This window comes from Triturus cristatus, chromosome 7 (assembly GCF_964204655.1).
Source record: "Triturus cristatus chromosome 7, aTriCri1.1, whole genome shotgun sequence".
NCBI lineage: Eukaryota > Metazoa > Chordata > Amphibia > Caudata > Salamandridae > Triturus > Triturus cristatus.
In genome coordinates, this window is record NC_140590.1 from 1724445863 (window position 1) to 1724462773 (window position 16911).

General features: G+C 44.5%; 1 protein-coding gene across 1 annotated transcript in view; it reads left to right on the plus strand.

Moving 5' to 3' along the window:
* The first annotated feature begins 2923 nt into the window (after positions 1–2923).
* Positions 2924–16911, plus strand: part of LOC146812900 (alpha-2-macroglobulin-like) — a 106260-nt gene continuing 92272 nt past the window's right edge. The window contains exons 1-2 of the mRNA XM_085619971.1: positions 2924–3078; positions 15294–15477. Of these exons, the coding sequence (XP_085476097.1) occupies positions 3002–3078; positions 15294–15477 (261 nt within the window). The 5' untranslated portion in view covers positions 2924–3001. The remainder of the gene's footprint in view (positions 3079–15293; positions 15478–16911) is intronic.

Genomic DNA, 16911 nt, shown 5'->3' on the forward strand with positions numbered 1-16911 from the left:
GAAGATAGCTGAGAGATGATCTGTGAACTAAAAAGATAATTTGATGCGACCTGGGTGAGCGACAGCAGCGATAGGGGAAGAGAGGGAGAAGTGGGGTGGGTGCTGAGCAGTGTTAATTTGTAATAAAACCTATGCCAGGGCCCTCACCAGTAGGTCACTGCAACTTCAACCACCCGCCCATTGCCTTGCCTGTGCGGCCAGTGACAATACCTATGCAACTACCAATCATAACACTTGTACAAGTGTGACTATTCAGACTATTTCAAGCCCCCAAAGCTATAAGAATGGCATGGGTGTCAGGGGTGTATCTGCTCATCTCTAGATTACACAGACAGAGCCACTATGTGGAAGTCTGTCATAGTGCCAGTGTGCACAGTTAGGTGCCAGTGAGGAGCACCGGAAACCACCTGCTCAAATTAGGCACTGGTGCTGAGATAATGGGGGGGGGAGGGACGTTGGTTCAAGAAGGTGTGGAAGAATAACAGGGATATGTGAAAGATGAATAGGGGGACTGGAGAGGTGTAAGATACAAACAGACAAACATTTGAATGGAGAGACTTGAGGTGAATGAGAAGTGCTGAGGGGCGCGGGAGGTGACGGGCCAGAGAGGCCATGCGATAAATGCGAGAGTCTGTTAGAAATGAGGGCAGAGAAAAGACAGAATGGCAAGAGGTGATTAAATGTGAAGTGAGAGGTTGCATGGGGAGAGTTCAGAAGTTGTGAACAGGGGTGAAAGAAAATAGCCTGCAAAGTGAGAGAGGGATCCAGGGTTGGGAGACGAGAGAAGAGGGATGGAAGGGAGGGGGTGAAAGGAAAGCGGCATGGGTAAGCTGCTGAACTCTGCACAAGACCGCCAGGGTTTTAAGGGACCTCTGCTGCTCCCGGCCAGGGCCAGGTGAGCGTCAAATGTGGCAGCACGTATTCCTGCGGAGTGGAAGGCCCTTCACAAAGGTTGACTAGACATCTTTCTGATGTTAATTGCTGTACTTTGGTTATAAGCTGGTACTGATGGGGTGAAATCTTTCGTCAGTGTTACTGTGTGTAAAAAATGTCAAAATAATGAAGCAATGCTATCCCAAAATACGTGGCATAACATAACATTATTTACATTTTCTTCCCACACAATTTAGTCAAGCCTGTCGCGTAATTTGGTCCTCATCTGCCTCATAATTCTAGTAGCCCTGCCTACAGGTTTAGAAATTTTTGTCAGGAGGGGGTCCTTACGCCTGAAAATGTTGACAGGGGGTCTCGGCATCCAAAAGTTTGAAGACCTCTGCTCTACAGCATTCTACTCTATACCACTGCACTCTATTCCCCTGTCCTCTACTCCACTGCACGCTACGTCACTCTACACCATTGCACTCTATGTCACTGCACTATAAGTCAATGCCCTCTTTGCCACTTTATTCTAATTTGCACCACTGTACTCTACATCACTGCTCTTTGCACCACCTTACTCTGCACAATGCTACCCCCGCACTCTGACACGCTACTCTGCATAACTTCATTCTGCAAATTCACTCCATGCCACTGTATTCTACACTGCACCTCTCAACTCTGCACCACTCACCTCTATGCCACTCTACTGCACTCTACGCCAATGCACTCTACGCCACTGCACTCTATGCCATTGCACTCTAGGTAGGCCACTACACTCTACCCTGCACCACTTAAATCTACGCCACTCTACTCCACTCTGTGCCACTCCACTCTACACCATTGCAATCTAAGCCACTGTAATCTAGTCACTCTATGACAGTGCTCTCTACGCTACTCTGCAGCACAGCACTGCTCTCCACACCAATGCACTATACACCACTTTACTCAAAACCAGTGCACTCTACGCCACTACGCTCTAGGCCAATCTACTCTACACCACTGTACTTTACCCCACTTCACTCTAGGCCACTCTACTTCACCTTACTACACAACACTCCATGATACTCCACTCTATGATGCTCTACTCCATTAAACTCTGCTCCACTATGTGCCGCTCCTCCCTACAGCACTCTACTTCACTGTGCCATTCTACAACACTACTCCACTCTACAACACTCCACGCAACCCCCTCTGTGCCATTCCATTCCACTTTACTCTACTCTATTCTGTGACACACTACTCCACTCTACTCCATATGACACCATTCTATTATGATCTACTCCACTCTATGCCGCTCTACTCTACAGCACTCTACTGCATTCTATGCAACACCCTCTACACCACTCAACTTTGCTCTACACCACTCCACGACACTCTATGCCACTCCATTTTATGGCACTCTGCTCAGCTCTGATACTGTACTCCACTCTACGCCACTCAACTCCACGCCCGTCCACTCTAAGAAATAGTTGGACAGAGAGAGTAGGCAATCAATAAATAAAATATAAGAAAAATAATACAACAAATACGCAAGAAAGGACAGAACAGGGAAATGGGTAAAGAAAGTAAAAAGCTATCTTGGCAAGAAAAGAGGATGTAGTGGAAGAAGAAAATAGGAAAATAATTAAATATTAGCAGTGAAAAAAAAATTCTAAAAGAATGGAAATGTGGAAAATACAAAGACTATGAATTAAAGCACGAAAGAACCAATATTAGAAAGAAAGAAAGGGATGTTAGCTAAAAAAAAAAAAAAAGAAGCAATAGAAAAACGTAGCTCATAGAGAGAATTTAATAACCAGGAGAAATAAACAGAAAAGTGTATAGAATGTGTGTCCGTGCGTTGTGTCCTTACGTTGTGTAACTCACACAGATTTTGCGGCGTGGGACTTTTTTTAGCGATTAGGTTTATTTAACAGTTTATTAACCGATTGTTTGTCTTGGACAGATTATGGATTTGAAGCGAGGCCTCGACCGCTGTAATCCCCACACAAGACAGCTCCAGGCTCCCGCAGCTGGACTTTGTCTCGCCTGCGTGGGTGGTGGACACCGGGCCCGTTATAAATGGACCTCGAGCCGATCAGTGGCCAGAGCTGCAGCGGAGCCCCCCTGTGCCGCCTTCGCTATGTGGAAGCCCACGCTGCCCCACCTGTGCCTCGTCCTGGGCCTGTTCCATGTCTGTGGGACATCTCCACCACAGCCGTAAGTGCGCCCTCCTTCCACCTTAACGCGGCGCTCCTGTGCGTCTCCAGCCATCAGCCCACCCTCCGCATTACGCAGATGCGGCCGCATCGGCCCCGTCGGCGCTCGCCCCCCTGGGTTTACGGTTCTAACCCCTCCAGCCCCTCCTTGACCCGTTTCTTCTCCATGACTAGTCTCCTGCTGCAGGTACGGGCTGGCCCTTGCCCCAAACAGCGCCCCCCCTGGGCATAGAAAAAAATGTGCCACCTCGCTGCTGCTGGGGAATAAAAACAACGATGCCCTCCTCACAGGCCAGGCCTTGGCTGGAGTTGGACGCATCAGGCAGGGCCTTGCCTCAGAGCGCACAATTCTCCACCCCTCCAGCGCTCCTTATCACCCCAGCTTTGCTCCAGACTGGTTCTAAGTTGTTTGTTGGGAGGGGAAGGGGTGTGGTGGCAGGAAGGGAGTGGTGGTGGGCAGGCAAGGTAGGAGGCTGATGGGGTGCTAAAAACCAGTGACTCCATCACTGCAAAAAACATTAAAAGTACCTCCAAAGGAATCACTGGGTCTAGGGTTGGGGCCCTGCTTGTCGCAGGACCTTTAAGTAGACTGTTCTTTTCTCCCTTCTGGTGATTGGCCTGGACCCAGCCCGTCCATATCAAAAACTGGCCCTGGGTGGGGTGTGCGCTCAGTGAGCTGGAAGCCCCTGCAGAGAGCAGGTGTCCCCCTCAAGCTCACTGTAGGGGGGTTCTGTGCAAGGGACTGAATTAGAAAAATCAGGCAGAAGAGTTTGATGTTGTTCTACACAGGAGCAGTTTAATGATTTATTTATAGGCATTGGTTGAAAACAATAGTATAGTCTCATATTTTTCAAGTATTTATCTTATGCCACTAACCATTGACAAAGCCAATAGACCTGGTTTGTTGTAGGTGTAATGTTACTTGCTGTATTATATATCTGGATATAATGACAGACTATGTGAAATACCAGTCGGGAGGCACACTATGCTAAGCACACATTTTTAGCTTAAGTGTTTTTGAGCCATACCCTTAATTAACCCTTAATTACATCAACCATGCCTCTTTGAGAGACCCCCCCAGTGCTTTCATCCCACTTGAAGTCCTGTGTGCAACAAAAATCCATCTGGGTTTTTACAAACTCAGACCTCAGAAGCATCTGTATTTGGTGTTTTGGGCAGCGATCGAAGTGCATAAAAAAAAGTGTAGGAACTGATGATGCTGCAAGCAATGGGGGCGGGGTAAGTGAGCAGGGGTGGGGTAAAAGGCACAATCAAAAAATAAAAAGCATTTACAATGCAATAGGTCTCGTATTTGCGAGAGTTTAAGCTATTTGCATTGTAAATGACAATGCCTTTTATTTATGTTTTAAAGGCCAGAATTTACAATGCCAATAGTTCCAAGTTGCGCAAATGCGAGGCCAATTGCATTGCCAATGCTTGTTAAAAGAGGCTTCGGATTCAATAGAACGCTTAGTGAGATTCCATGCCTTAGAGCCAAGTAATGCAGAAGACCCCCCCCCCTACCCCCACCCTCCAGATTTCAGTCAAAAAGATGGCGGATTCAGGAGGTTTGCAGCAAGACCTGCTCTAGAATGCTGGCATGTGTGGTTGTGACCGTCATGGTCATCCTTACAGACATGCTGTGTATGAAAGGAAGCAAGCTGCCAAAGTGATGTTAACAATCAGGGAGGTCACCCCAAGGTTAAAGGGACCACAACACCCTCAGGCGTCACTTCAAAGCATCGACGGCTCTCCGCCTGTCCCACATTTCGCCTCAGAGACTGACCAAAAACAAGCAAAGATTAAAAAAGGAAAACTCACCTGGCTTTCACTTGGGATTTTTACATACACATGCAGACAAAAACACTCACACTATTGTCTCTATTTTAAAGGTTTTAGAAATGGTTATTTTATAGAATATTGGGAGTTATATGGTCCCCTCACAATCCGCTCTCCTCTCCCCTCCTACTGCTCCGTAAGCCCCCCTCCCTGCTTCTCGTAAAATGTATTTTATCCCTCGTGATTGTTGGGAAATCTGAAGCTCACATCCCCCCTTCCTACTCCCCCGCATACACTCGCATACTGACCAGGCTACGCCCCTGGTGGAATATTTGCAGTTTAACGAAATGAAAAAAAAAATGGTGAAGCTCACACGTGTGGACTGCGGAGTTGATTATCCTGTTGCGCCAGAACTAATGTGCTCCTATAAAAAAGTATTTGCAGTGCAATATGTCTCGCATTTGTTAAAGTTAGTGCTGTCGGCATTGAAACTGAAAATGTTTTTACTTCTGTTTTTTGTTTACAGTTGAGTAATTATAATTGCATAGCTGCTATATGTCTGTCCAACCCTTTTAATGTACTGATTTTTTAACGTTGCTATCTGTCTATCAATTTGAAGAATCTTAATTATGATATTGTCGTTGCATATTATGCCTTTTTAATGTTGCACACAATTGTAATCTTTTTTACCGGAAGTTCCCTTTAACCAAAGCTTTTATGCACCGTGCTATTAAACAAGAATTGTATTTCTGTTGGTGGTGTTTGAACTGTGCTTTTATGGATAGTTGTATCCGAATAAAGATTATTGAATTGAATATTTGCATAGCGATATTGCAATTGGTATAAAAAAGCAAAAGTAAAATACATTGTCATTTTCAATGCCAGCAGTTCTAACTTTAACAAATGAAAATGCTAGTTTCTTTATACCATTTTGGTCAGTAATACGTAAATCACCACAATCCGGAATATATGAGTAGCTAACTCTGCACTGTACTATCCCTCTTTGTACTTCTGTTGTAGTACTTGGTGTAGCACTCTCTAACCAAGATACAGGTTTTCAGCACTGGGACTTGTGTCTATGAGAGAATGAACAGGTAGCCGGAACTAAGAGTATATAGGTCCTCCCTGAAAGAGTTTATTTCACCCGAATTAATGTGGTTTATCTTCAATTACTGAAAAACAGTTTTCAAATACAAAAAAATGTAAGTTGTTTATGTTTTACATCCCACGTGTTTTAAGCATCTGCACCTTGCGCATTGCACTAATATGTATACATAAGGTATGTTTCTTTGTCTGCTCTAACAATGTTTTTACACGTAAAAAGTATAGACAACTCAACCACATGAGTGAATGCCATGAATCTTAGTTGATGCACATAAAGTATCCCTGAGGCATTGTTTCGTCAATCTTTGGGACTGAGGAAACTCTATATGCCAGGACATACCACAATTGGGAAAGAAAGGGGGAAGAGAAAATAGCTTTTGGCTGATTTCAAGGTCTCGGTTCATTGGACAGGAAGAAATAAAGTGCATAAGGAACATTCAGCATTTAAAAGTCAGAGGTCAGACAGTGTCTGAAGTTTGCTCTGAGTGGAAGATCTGGGTTTTATACAAGCTGATTTTGCCAGAAATTTCACCATACACTGTACTGAAAATCTCGAGGATGGGCAGGAGTTCATGCAAAAATAATAAAATCTAAGTGGAGCGCCATACCACCACCTTCCACAGCACACATTCTCTCGTTCCCTTAAGTAAGGATTTCGTATCTTGCGAACACCGAAGGGCCATGGTAAAGACTTGTGTGGTGCCCTTTCAGTTTCAAAGGGAGCTAAAAGATTTTTCAAAGTAGAAACATTGCAGTTTTGCATGCGAGAGGTGGAAGGGGAGGGCCTAGCTGCTAACTCTTCTTTTGGTTTTTATGCCTCGTGGTTTTAAGACAGGCACTATGCAGTTAAGAACATACTGGTAGGGCATGAATACATTCGACGAATTACCCCAGTCTCTTCAACTCAGCAAATAGATGCTTGTAAAGCGAAAGTAGCCCGTGTGTGTAACAACCTCACACCAGTTACTGAAAAAAACCTAGTTCCACAACTCTTCGCAAAAATTAACCGACTGCTAATTGTTAAAAAAAATGTTGTAAACTTATGTTTTTGAAGTTCCAAAACGCATTTCTCGCAGACACGTGTCCTATTTAGCAGCACTCCTGAGCTGATACACAAAGCGTGAATGCTTGGGGGAGGATTGTCTGAAAAGAAGGCATGGCCCGAAAGCCTGAACACCATTGTGAGGAAGGCGCCTCAGGCAAATGTTTGTGGGGAGAGCGCTAACCTAGCTGAAAGAAGGAGTTCAGTGCCTCTGTTTGTATAAAGAGGTCTACTGTTTTTTTTACCGTATAACTCATTTTAGATTACCTCCAACCTTGCTACTTGTTGACGGCGAGAGCGCGATGGGAACCTCCCACAGTGACCAGCTTGCACTGCATTCCAGTTGCTTAGCTGTTCAAACCTAAAGACTGGTGCCTGAGCACTGCGGCCATCCTGCACAGAAGCAAAGGGGTGGGGCACGCTCTCATCATCAGGTGCCCAGTTCGCGCGCCTTTAAAGCATGCTGCCTGTACACAGAGTGCGTTGCAGCAGCAGCAGCTTTCACAAGAGGAACAAGCCCAATCCTCCTTAAAACAAAGTCCAAAACAAAACTAACATTCTACTAAAAAAAGCCCAAATGACGGTCAACAGCGAAAATTGCTAAAAGACAAAAAAATATAACCAACAAAGAGGGAGGCATGGCGAAAGACATACCCCCAGTACAACTATGGAATTAGGAGGAGGTTGGAGGGAGGAAAACTATATTTAAATGTAATCAGCTATGGCGCCCAAACTACACACAAGCAAACAGAAACACAACAGGAAACCAAGAAAAAAAAGTAGTCCCCCAGAGAACAGATAAAGAACTGTAGTGTGATGAGACAGTACTTAGTCCCTGCTGCATGGTAACAACGGAAGAGAAAAAGGAAGGACAAGGAGGCAGGACCGACCACTGGCAAGCAAGGATTTTTGAAGGATATTGAAACAAACAAATCAAAAGCAGGGGGATGGATTTAAGCCAACATGAGAAATTACAACAGGTCTTGAATGCTCAACTTAACAATAAATTCAGTAACTTGTTCTGGCCTTTCACTTTCAGGTAACTACATATAAAGTAATGCACAGCTTAAATGAACAATTAATGCAAGTTACGTTAATCATTGCGAAATGCCCTATCGTGCAGTATGAATCCTCTATCAGTTAATGCACTGCAAAGGTCTGTGTCTATACCCAGAGAGCCACAACATTGAATCCTGTTTGGTATTGTGGAGAATAGTGACTTGTGTATGTTTAGCGCTACGTGTTCAGTCTGCAACAGAAAGTACTGTGAATATGTAAGTCATTACTTTACACTTGCATTACACACATTGTAAAATAGGCTTCTACAAACTATGTAGAAAGTTTTAAGATAAAAAAGTGCTTCCAAAATGTAGATTTTGGTAAATGTCTTTTAAAAGCACACGCCACAGCTCAGATTGTAACTTCCTTGCAATACCACTAAAAAAGAATAAATCTATGTCATCAGGAAGTTTCAAGTGATTCTGATAATTAAAGGCAATACGGGCTTCCAAACAGACTTTGCATTTGCAGATTGACCATTTGCGCACATTTACATTTCTTTCAGGCAAGCAGGCACCCTGGCAAGAAGGCTTATTTAGCTGTCTGCTCCTCCCTCACTTTCACAGCTCAAGAGTCTCACTACCTTACACTTCAGCTGAAGCATTTCAACTGTCGGAATTAACCTTCCTGGGAAGGTTGTCTTTTCATGAAAAGTAGGGGAACTATTCTTCTTAAATGAAAAATGTATAGGCACGTCATGCCCCTCAGAAACCACATACTTCGACCACTGGTTTTGGGAGACTTGGCAGGGTGGGGTTGCTCAGACTTCAACAATGCAGGACTCTAAACCCTGCCACCTACACTTGCCCCCACCCCAAAACCATCCTACCTACCCATGTACTCTACATGCCAGCCCTCCTATTATATATCCTCTTATTGCTGCAATCTATCAGCCAGCTATCTAGAGTGACAACCATCCATCTCTGTACTCTATCTGGTGGCTCTCTAGAGTGACAGCCCTCTATCTCTGTACTATATCTGGTGGCACTCTAGAGTGGCAACCATCTATCTCGGTACCCTATCTGGTGGCTCTCTAGGGTGACAACCATTTATCTCTGTACTCTGGTGGCACTCTAGAGTGACAGCCATCTACCACTGTACTTTATCTGGTGGCAATCTAAAGTGACAATCATGTCACTGTACTCTATGTTAGCCTTCTATAATGACAGCCATATATCACTGTACTCTTACTGCTGACTCTCTAGGCTAATAGGGATCTATCTCTGTTGGCCTCTATAATGACAGCCACCTATCAATGTACCCTACATGGCAGCCCTGTAGAGTGACAGCTACCTATCACTGTACTCAATATGCCAGCACTCTAGAGTGACAGCCACCTATCACTGTAATCTATCTGCCAGCACTCTAGAGTGACAGCCACCTATCACTGTACTGTATCTGCCAGCACTCTAGAGTGACAGCCACCTATCACTGTGAGCTATGTCACACAGAGCCCGTGCACAGAGCTGTGTCACACAGAGCCCATGCACTGAGCTGTGTCACATAGAGGCTGTGCACTGAGCTGTGTCACATAGAACCTGTGCACTGTGCTGTGTCACATAGAGGCTGTGCACTGAGCTGTGTCATATAGAGCCCGTGCACTGAGCTGTGTCACATAGAGGCTGTGCAGTGAGCTGTGTCATATAGAGCCCGTGCACTGAGCTGTGTCACATAGAGCCCGTGCACTGAGCTGTGTCACATGGATCCCATTCTCTGAACTGTGTCACATAGAGCCCGTGCACTGAGCTGTGTCACATAGAGCCCATGCACTGAGCTGTGTCACATAGAGCCCGTGCAATGAGCTGTGTCACATAGAGCCCGTGCACTGAGTTGTGTCACATAGAGCCCGTGCACTAAGCTGTGTCACATAGAGGCTGTGCACTGAGCTGTGTCACATAGAGCCTGTGCTCTGAGCTGTGTCGCATAGAAGCTCTGCACTGAGCTGTGTCACATAGAGCCCATGCACCGAGTTGTGTCACATAGAGCCCGTGCACTGAGCTGTGTCACATAGAGGCTGTGCACTGAACTGTGTCACATAGAGCCCATGCACTGAGCTGCGTCACATGGATCCCATTCTCTGAACTGTGTCACATAGAGCCCGTGCACTGAGCTGTGTCACATAGAGCCCGTGCACTGAGCTGTGTCACATAGAGCCAGTGCACTGAGCTGTGTCACATAGAGGCTGTGCACTGAGCTGTGTCACATAGAGCCCATGCACTGAGCTCTGTCACATAGATTCCATTCTCTGAACTGTGTCACATAGAGCCCATGCTCTGAGCTCTATCACAGTATCTCTGGATCTGAAAGGGATACAAATGGAATGAGTGGTTGAAGAACGAGGACAGGCTCCCTCAATGGAACCACAGTCTATATTGGGAGTTTGAAGACGGGCTGATTCCTGCTCTAGATGTTTTGTGATTTGCTTGACTCTGCTCCCGCTGCCTGGGAGATTGAGCGGTCCCTGCTCTTCCTAAAGAATGGGTGGCTGGTCTCCTACACCCTCCAGGCTACAATGAAGGATGTAGGAAATGATGTGTAGGTGGCATGTAAAGCTTTCCCAAAATAAAGTCACCATCTTGTATAACAGCCACCCAGACTCCTAAAGGACCCACTAAACTTCCCCATGCAGAGGTAATGATCTTTGTCACAAAGCATCACACATTCACACATTTACAAGTGACAGATAGTGTGATTCCTTCCAAAAGACACTTAATGGCGATAATGTGTGTCACACAGTATTACATATTCAAAAGTGATAGTGTGGTTCCTGGCAACAGACATTTACGGGAGATAATGTGTGTCACACAACATCACACATTCACAAGTGATAGATAGTGTGGTTCCTTGAAACAGACATTTACTGGAGATAATGTGTGTAACACAGCATCACACATTCACAAGTGATAGATTGTATAGATTGTGTGGTTCCTGGCAACAGATGTTTACTGGAGATAATGTGTGAGAAATAGCAGCACACATTCTCAAGTGATAGATAGTGTGGTTCCTAACAAGAGACGTTTAGTGTAGGTAATGTGTGTCGCACATCATACATATTTACAATTGATAGATTTTGTGGTTCTTGGCAACAGACATTTAGTGGAGATAATGCATGTCACACAGCATTATATATGACTAGGTATTGTAAAGCAAACAACACTACTTAAATGCAGTTTTTAAAAGGAACGCACAGTATCACATATTCACGTTATAGTTAAGATTATAGCATCACATATTTATTCCATCGCTGATTTGAACATATTGGGTCTCATTTAAATCCCGCCGGGCAGCCAGCCAGTTCAGGTCAGCAAAGACTGGGACCTCTGCTGTCCTGGCGGACACTGCCCTCCTACTTTAAAGACCCCCAGCTACCCAGTGCGGATACTTGTGCTTTCAGTGTTGAGGACCATGCGGCACCATGGAAGGAACTGACCCTATGCCAGGTGAGTGCTATGTTTGATGGTCCTGCTCCGCAGAACAAAGTAATGATTGTCTTGCTGAGCTGATAGCTTTCTTGCTGTACATGGATGGGTTCCATTGTAGGATTTCTGTAACCCAGGCTGCCACATTTTACATGTTGGTTGCCTCTCCCTACATATAGTGAGAAACTGCCTTTGTGATGTGGAGGTTCTGCAGTGGATGGACTGTTGGGTCAAGGTTTCCCCCGGTATGGTAGGACGCTGGGGCGGAGGCACTGTGAGTTTGGTAAAACTCTGCATGAGCTGTTTATGGTGAATGCCCCACTCAGCCAACCTCTAAATTGCTTCCATGTGTTTTATGTAGAAAACAAATCTGAGATTGCCTCTGTCTTTTTAAAAGAGCACCTGTACTCATAGCCCCTACCTGAGAGTACTCATGTGAGACCTCTCTGCAGCCTCTCCCAGTCTGGCCTTCTTCTCCTATCTCACATCACCTGCCCACACAGGACATATCACTGCCAGCCCCAGCCCACCTGACCACAGGTTTGGCCAAAGCCACTGTGAAGCAACATTTGCTTTGGCTAAGAGTGGAGGACATGGATTTTGCATGAGAGCAGAGGAGTCTGCACTCCCCTTACCTCCTGCTGGAAATGCTAGTCTTAGTTCAAGCAAAGGCTGGTGGTTGGGAACTAAGGAGTGGCACTAGTGAGGGGGAGGGCGAGGGCGAGGAGTGGCTACGTTTTAGGGGCCAAGGGGCGTTAGGGACACAGTGTGGCATTGGGCTCAGGACAAAGCGGTTTCAGCTAAACTAAAGATCTAACCAATAAGGACATTTGTTCGCAAGCTCATAGGGCTGCAGCGGGGGCACTCACAAGTCTCCTGAAGCACTTCATTCATCTCAATCCATATTAGGCTTTCGATGTGGGCCACCTTGACTTAGCTGTTGTTAATTTGCATGTCTTCATTCTTAGCCTCCTAGGTGGCATCTCCAGCAGGAAGGGGCTGGTTCATTGGCCCGTAAGGCAGCCGAAAAGTAGGATCCCTTCCTGGTAATGTCACAGCAGTAGAGTACAATCGTCAGCATTGCCTGGCATAGTGCTTATCCTCCAAGCAGTACTCAACAGAAATGATCATCCTCTTTCTTCACTTTCCATAATGAGAAAACTTTGCTTCAATCAAGATTCTATATTGGGTTTCAAACCATCAAAGGTACAAAACCTCCATATAATACATATATCAAATTTTGGTTCGTTCAGTAACTTGATACATAAGTATAATGAATGAAACAATAAGATTCAATCATAAAACCCAGCCACAGCAACCTTACGCAGCACAATTTCATTACCGATGTTACTCTCAACTAACAAGATAATCCCTCATGTTATAATCTTATCTCTGCAATAGTTTAAAAATTCTCCCCAGTTCCTAGTGGATAAAACTCATTGTGTATTAAAAGGTGCAATGTTCAGAAAAGTGTTTTTAGAGAAAAATAGCCAATAAATAATAACTACAAAAACATGTGTACATGGCGCACAAAAACTTAAGTTGTTTCCTCAGAACAGCCCATGCACTAAAAATGTTAAAATGTACAATACTTTCAAAAAATTCTCCCACTTAATCCAGATGTAAACAAGAACCGGCTTGCAGAAAAAACAACCGGACCAGATGTATCAGTCATTAATATTCTCTTCCTCTCTCTAAAACGTAGTACCCCCAAGGACAAACAGATCGGGTGCAACCATTTTCTGCACACACCACGATATTCAGCTCATACAAACATGACATGATCAAGGGTCTCAGGATTCATGACACAAGCTGGGCATGAATCAGACGAGGAGTTATTGTTCCAGTTTTTACTGAACGATCGAAGGGTCAAACAACCTATTCTAAATCTGATAAACAAGCTCTTGGCCAGCAGTGGTCTAAGGTCCATATAGTTGTCAAAAACTGGAATAGGCTTAAATGCCAAGAACTGCTCGGTACGCTAGTCCAGAGAGCCTCCACTTATTTCTTGCCATATTAGGGACCAATAGGTCAATTTTACAATGTGCGTAACTGCCCTACAAAGTAATTCAGATTAATCCCACATTCTGATTAAACCCAATTTTTTGCATCAGTCACGTAAAAACCTTAACCAAGGGATTACCATGGCGCAATCCATTATTCTTTAAATCACTCAAGGAATCCCTATAATTGCCTAATTCAGGAGTAGTCCATATACGAATCCAGAATAGTAGTGGTTTTTAGTGTGCCTGATCAGATACTCTTTTCATCCCCATATCAAAATAGAGTGGGACCAGGGGCTATTTGCAGGGACCGAGAGCAATGCTATGACAAAATGAATTCTCCATCACTGCGAGCATCGTGGTATTAGTGTAACCCCAAACTTTAGCGCCACACGGGCCTTCTCTCGATAGGCTTTCAAGGCCGGGGAGATAGAACGAAAATATGTGTTCTTCTGAAAGCGTAGCATGGCCTTAGATCTATGTGATATCGTGAGGGTGCCTTTATTTATTTGGTGGACCCACCTAAATGTGTCTGACAGGGTCACCCCCAAATAATCAAAGCTAAAAATCCTTCCCAAACGATCATTCCCTACAAAACTTGACAGCTTTTGCTAACATTCTTGCCAAAGACCATGAATTTGTTTTTTGCAGCTTTAAAGTCTAAACCGCTGTGACCACAGAACTCCCAAAATTATTTAGCAGATTCTGTATCCCCATCGGAGAGAGACTTGGGGGCATATTATCAAGGACGGCGTTAAAAATTATCGCCAGTTTAGTGGCAGAAAACTGTTGCTAAAGCGGCGATAATAGGCTACATCCGCCAGCACCAGCTGCAGGTTTCTGAGGAAAACTTTGGACATCTGCACTTACTATTTTACAGATTATGAACTAAATTGAAACTTCCTCTATTCACTTCTTCTCAAAGGTCAATTGTTCACAAGTAGCTTGGATCACCCCTAGCCCACAGGAAGCCGCTCACTGTACCGGTGCACACTGGTTCTTGAATACAGTTATCAGACAACACCAAAATAGCTAGTTGACTGATCCAACTAAACTTACTTTAAGAAGAAATAGTTACTTCCAAATTCAATGACCAGTCATTGGTCACATTTCTAGGGCAAATGGAGCCACTTGGCCACTGGAGTCGCTGGCTCTCATAAAGTTAGAGGTTAAGAAGATGTGAGACACAAATTCATCTACTTGTCCTTTAGCATACATTTTATGGTACTACCTCAGGGCACAGAGCATCACCCACAGACATGGCTGACCTGGAGGCCCCAGGGTTAATATCCATAGAAAAGTAAGAGCACCCTAGTAGGAGGAAGTCCAGTCCAATGGGAAGGGTTTGCCAACCTTTTAGTTTTTGCCTATCCTGACATTGCTATCCCAATATTTGATCTAAGTGCTGTAAATGACAGGGGTTACTATTATCCAATTTGAGGGCACTCAGTTTCTTGACCATGGAGAGGTGAATGGCATAGAAGGCAGGCTTCAGACTCATGTCCTCCAGTTCATAGCAGTGATTGATTAACTAATTCAGTTAACTTGGCAAATGTAGGAATGGTTTTCATATCAGTTGTTTTGAAGGCAAACACACACAAACATTAATTTCCATTGATCTGAAGCACAAACGTAATAAAAAAAAAACCAAATAATAGTAATAGGTGTATTGCCTAATAATGCAAATCTTGTTTGTGATACCAAGATAGTGCTACTCCTAGTATTAATGTTAACATTAATAAGGATAACACTTATTATAATATTATTATTGATGATCATTTTAATGCTGTCTCCCCGGCATCCCCTTCAGGCATTACATTCTGCTGGTCCCCACCGTGCTCCATGGCACGCACACTGAGAAGGCGTGTGTGGTCCTCACGCACCTGAACGAGTCACTCACGCTGAGCGTCACTCTGGAGCACCCGACGCAGAACGTCAGCCTTGTTCGTGACTTTGCGGCAGAGAAGGACTTAGAGCACTGCTGGGATTTGAAGGTACGTGTGAGCCTGTGGGGCACGTGGGAGCCCCTTGTCGTAGACTAGAGTGGAGAACAAAAGTGGGTTACTCCCTTACAATTTATATGCCTTGACCCCCTGCTTTGGCCTTGAATCTGGGATTAAATACCCTTCGTAAAGATGTGCTCTTGGCAATAATCTATGTCACATTATATGACGTGTCTCAGATGACAAACATGGCCCCATCACTCCTAACTAATGAAACCTGAGAGTTGTACTAGTTCATCAATCCACTCATCAGGCCTCGTCCCATCCTCTCTGGGATGCCGCCCTCAAGCACTTTGAACTGAACGTCTTTCCAGGGATGTCACAACTGGTCCCACTTGATCCACAGTCCTCTGAGTCTTCTGTCTCTTCAGCCTCCTCATGAGGACTCTGCAGACTGAAAGACCTTCATCCAACATGAAGTCTGCAGCCAGTGCCACATGGTACACCCTTCTAAATACCACACCTATCCTTCCATGTTCAGTGATATTCCGGCCCTCAAAGAGAATCCTCACCATGTGGACCCAGTTCCCCCTTCCTGGTCCACTGCTTCTCATCCTTTCCCATTCTGCCAGCCTCCTTTTCATCTATGGTGCATTAGCCAACAGGGTCCCTAAAGAAGTATAATTTAGGAATGCTATCACCTCTATAAATGCTGTAAAAATGTCACTGTGCTCACACCCAATGCAAAAACCCTTAAAATCTCTGGTCGCATTCTTTTCAGCTTAATCCCTGGCTGCTGGCTTGAATTACCACCCCTAAACATGTCTCAGAAGTAGGGGTATCTGTACCTCTGTCTACTGAACACCCACCTGCTCCAAAGCCACCTCTCCTGTTTCATTCAGTGCACACCCAATCCATGCAGTAGATTATGTTGTCTAAATGAATAAAGCACAGGTGCTGGACTCCCATCTCTTATCTCTAACCAAAGACACTGAGTTTATTCAGCAATGAACTGCCAGAGGTGTCAGCATGGTGGACAAAATGATGTGCCAAGAAAAGGCCAATTATGAGACATAATGCAGCACAATCTGTGAGGTTATTATCGCTTCATTTTGTCATTACAATATCTATTAATTTTATCTGGGCAAAGACACACCTCATTAGTGCTGTTATAGCACCTCAACAGAAACATAAAATTCATGAGATAACGTTTGTGAAGGGTCTGCCATTGCCACATTGTGGTGTTTTTTCAATTTAATTTTTGAACCATTTGAGCTTGAAAGAAATGTCTATTTGCAATAGCACACGGTTCTCCAAAGTTGGTCCTGAAAGGCCAGATTCTATGCCAGATATTTAGCATATCCCCATTTAGATAAATATAGTAAAGGGTAATGGAGGCGGCCCTCGAGGACTGACTTTGGAGACCCCTGCTCTAGCAGATCAAACACCTAAACAAGCAAAATAATAATAGCATAAAGTTAAGGT